Below are 2,711 nucleotides of genomic sequence, written 5' to 3' on the forward strand. Positions count from 1 at the left end.
ATCTCTATATATCATGAACTTTTTATTATTACTAGCTTCCAATGCATATTATCTTCCAACTTATTATATAAAGGCCTTGTTTATGCTTAACCGCAGCTCCAAATTAGTACATGTTAGTTTAGGCAGTCATATTTTGGGTCATGTTAATTCAATAAGGTCGATACAAATATCATTGACTTCATTCTGGAGTCGATATGCAAGTTCCACAAAGTAATCCTTGTTTTATTATTGCATATTGTTAAAGATTTGTTTAATTAGCTAGCTTTATCATTTAGTTAATCTGCAGTACTAGTTGTCCTTTATTAATTTATAAATAGATGCTAAATTGACAGATGGAGTTTACTTGTAGGTGAAGGATCAAACCTCTCAACTTGCACTTAGTTATTGCAGTGATTGCTCTATAAATACTGGAACTCAATGTCCCAAGTTTCATCAAGCCTCCCTCAACCAATTGTATATCACAGGGGAACCTTATTGGATCATTCCAATATGCATCATGAACACGATGATCAGCGGCAGCTTCCTTATGAGATTGTGGAGAAAATTCTGCTGCAACTGCCGGTGAAGTCCCTCCTTCGTTTCGGAAGCGTATGCAAGCCATGGCTTGCTCTCATCTCCGACCCAAAATTTGTCAAGTCACACCTCCTTATCCGCTCTACCAAACAAGACGACGATGACGATGATTGTGATCATGATCATGATGCTCACGGAAAAACTACATCGTCAAGAGCACGACTCATGCTTTCCTCTTTGTCCCTCCTCCAGTCCGTCCACGTACAAGTTCTCAATACCACTACTATTGATGCACCCGCAACGGCAACCTTGCCATCCCGTGGCGACGGTGAAGCAGAAAGTCTAGCAGAAGCAAAGGCAGAAACAGAAACGAAGGCAGAAGCAGCTGGCACAACTGGTGCTAATAGTACTACTAGAGTCGTGGAGGAGGAGTATGAGTACTCTGTGACAATGAGGCGGCAGGTCAAAGACATGAAGATTGTCGGCTCTTGTAACGGCCTGGTGTGTTTGTTGGTTGACTCGGAAGATATGATGATTTATAATCCATCCACCAGGCAGGTTCATGCAGCCCCAAAGTTGGCGACAATCTCCGGTAAGGATTACTTCTATGGCTTCGGTGACGATTCGCGCAGGGAAGACTATAAAATAGTGAGGGCCACTTCTTCAAGTAAGGCTGGCGTTTTCGCCACCCAACTTGACATTTATTCTTTGAAGACCAATACATGGAGAGCCAGGTCCGAAACCCTGCCTTTTTACTTTCTGTTCAACCTTGTCGGAACCCTACTCAACGGGGCTCTCCACTGGGCAGTCCGCCGCGGAAAGAGTACTGATCAAGCTTCCGCAAATGGTGATGATGAGAGACCTTTCTCAATCGTTTCTTTCGATATAGCGGAGGAGACGTACCGACAAGTTCCCCTACCGGGCGACGGTGGCAAGAATTTCTCGTTCTATGGTTTGGGGGTTTTAGGAGGGCGGCTGAATATGCTTCACAGCCCTCATGGGTCTGATTACCAGGTGTGGTTAATGAATGAGTACGGGGTCAAGGCATCTTGGTCTATTTTCACTACCATTCCGCTGAAGATGGATTCTGAATACCTAGGGCTGATGTCACTTCTGAGTATTTTGAAGAACGGGGAGATTCTAATCCTCTTGCATCACAGGAAACTAGTCATTTACAATCCGGCGGACAGAAACTTCCGAGCCGTCTTTTCCGGGGATGTACACTCTTCTCAAGTGGCTTTGTACATGGAGAGCCTTGCTCCTCCCACAGCCAGAGGTGGAGAGCCGATTTCTGTCCCCGGCCCAGCCGGCTCTCCGCCATGTCCAAGTCCGACTAGTTATCTGAAACCCCAATTTTGAAATTAAAAAAAGAGTCGGATTTGGTGCTTTTGAGCTTTCCTCTGCAAATTGTTTAGTTTTCCGGCAGCGAGGTAAGGTGGCGCTCGTTGGGTGATGACGTTTCGGGATCCGGCGAAGCCCGAGTGATCTGACCGATTGGTTGGCCGAAGTGCTACTACAGCTTGGGGGATTTATATTTGAAACCTTAGCTGCTATGTTTTCCGCTCTGTATATATAAATACACAAATTTGTATCGATTGGGGCGCCATTTTGTTGGCGACTCCAAGCTTTCTGGCACCTTATTAACTTCCTTATAAGCATCAATTATTTTAGCAGCCCCAAATTAAATTCGAAATTAACAGATCGCATTCGTTAAAATTTGGGTTCACATTCCAGTACAATTCTTCATCGTCTCCGTTTCACAGTTACCCGTTTTATGACCCTATCCGTTAGCTGTGACGTCTCCGCTATCCCTCGCCGTACATTCCTTCTGTGCACCCCGTTTCCGTGTACCGGGTTCTGAATTCATTAGTTTATCCAGGTTAGTTGTTTAGTTGTCTATTAATTCATTGATTGTTTCGTTTGTTCGTATTATTTATTGATTATTATTTCTATTTGTGCAGGTATATATATTTTCCTACAGTATTTGCACAAAAATTTGAGAAATTGATTTTTTGGAGGGATTCAGAAGTTGGGAGGCTAGAAATGCCTAATAAGAACCCTAATTTGGAGAGAAGGATTGGACTGAAGGGAATATAATATATTCTGATTAATTGATGGAAAATTTACTAAAATATATGAATAAAACAATTAACGAAAATTGAGAGTGACTAAGATTCTATAAATGGATTTCATTGAAT

At 42.8% G+C, this 2,711-nt stretch overlaps 1 protein-coding gene across 1 annotated transcript; it reads left to right on the forward strand.

Moving 5' to 3' along the window:
- The first annotated feature begins 279 nt into the window (after positions 1-279).
- LOC137739419 (F-box/kelch-repeat protein At3g23880-like) lies at positions 280-2,173 on the forward strand. The gene has a single exon (XM_068478988.1). The coding sequence runs from the start codon at positions 418-420 to the stop codon at positions 1,870-1,872; it is 1,455 nt and encodes a 484-aa protein (XP_068335089.1). The 5' UTR covers positions 280-417; the 3' UTR covers positions 1,873-2,173.
- The last annotated feature ends 538 nt before the right edge of the window (positions 2,174-2,711 follow it).

Source organism: Pyrus communis, chromosome 1 (assembly GCF_963583255.1).
Source record: "Pyrus communis chromosome 1, drPyrComm1.1, whole genome shotgun sequence".
Lineage (NCBI taxonomy): Eukaryota > Viridiplantae > Streptophyta > Magnoliopsida > Rosales > Rosaceae > Pyrus > Pyrus communis.

What these genes read in the sequence shown, in the direction of transcription:
- LOC137739419 (XM_068478988.1), top strand. Translation starts at nt 418, where the DNA reads ATGTCCCAAGTTTCATCAAGCCTCCCTCAACCAATTGTATATCACAGG.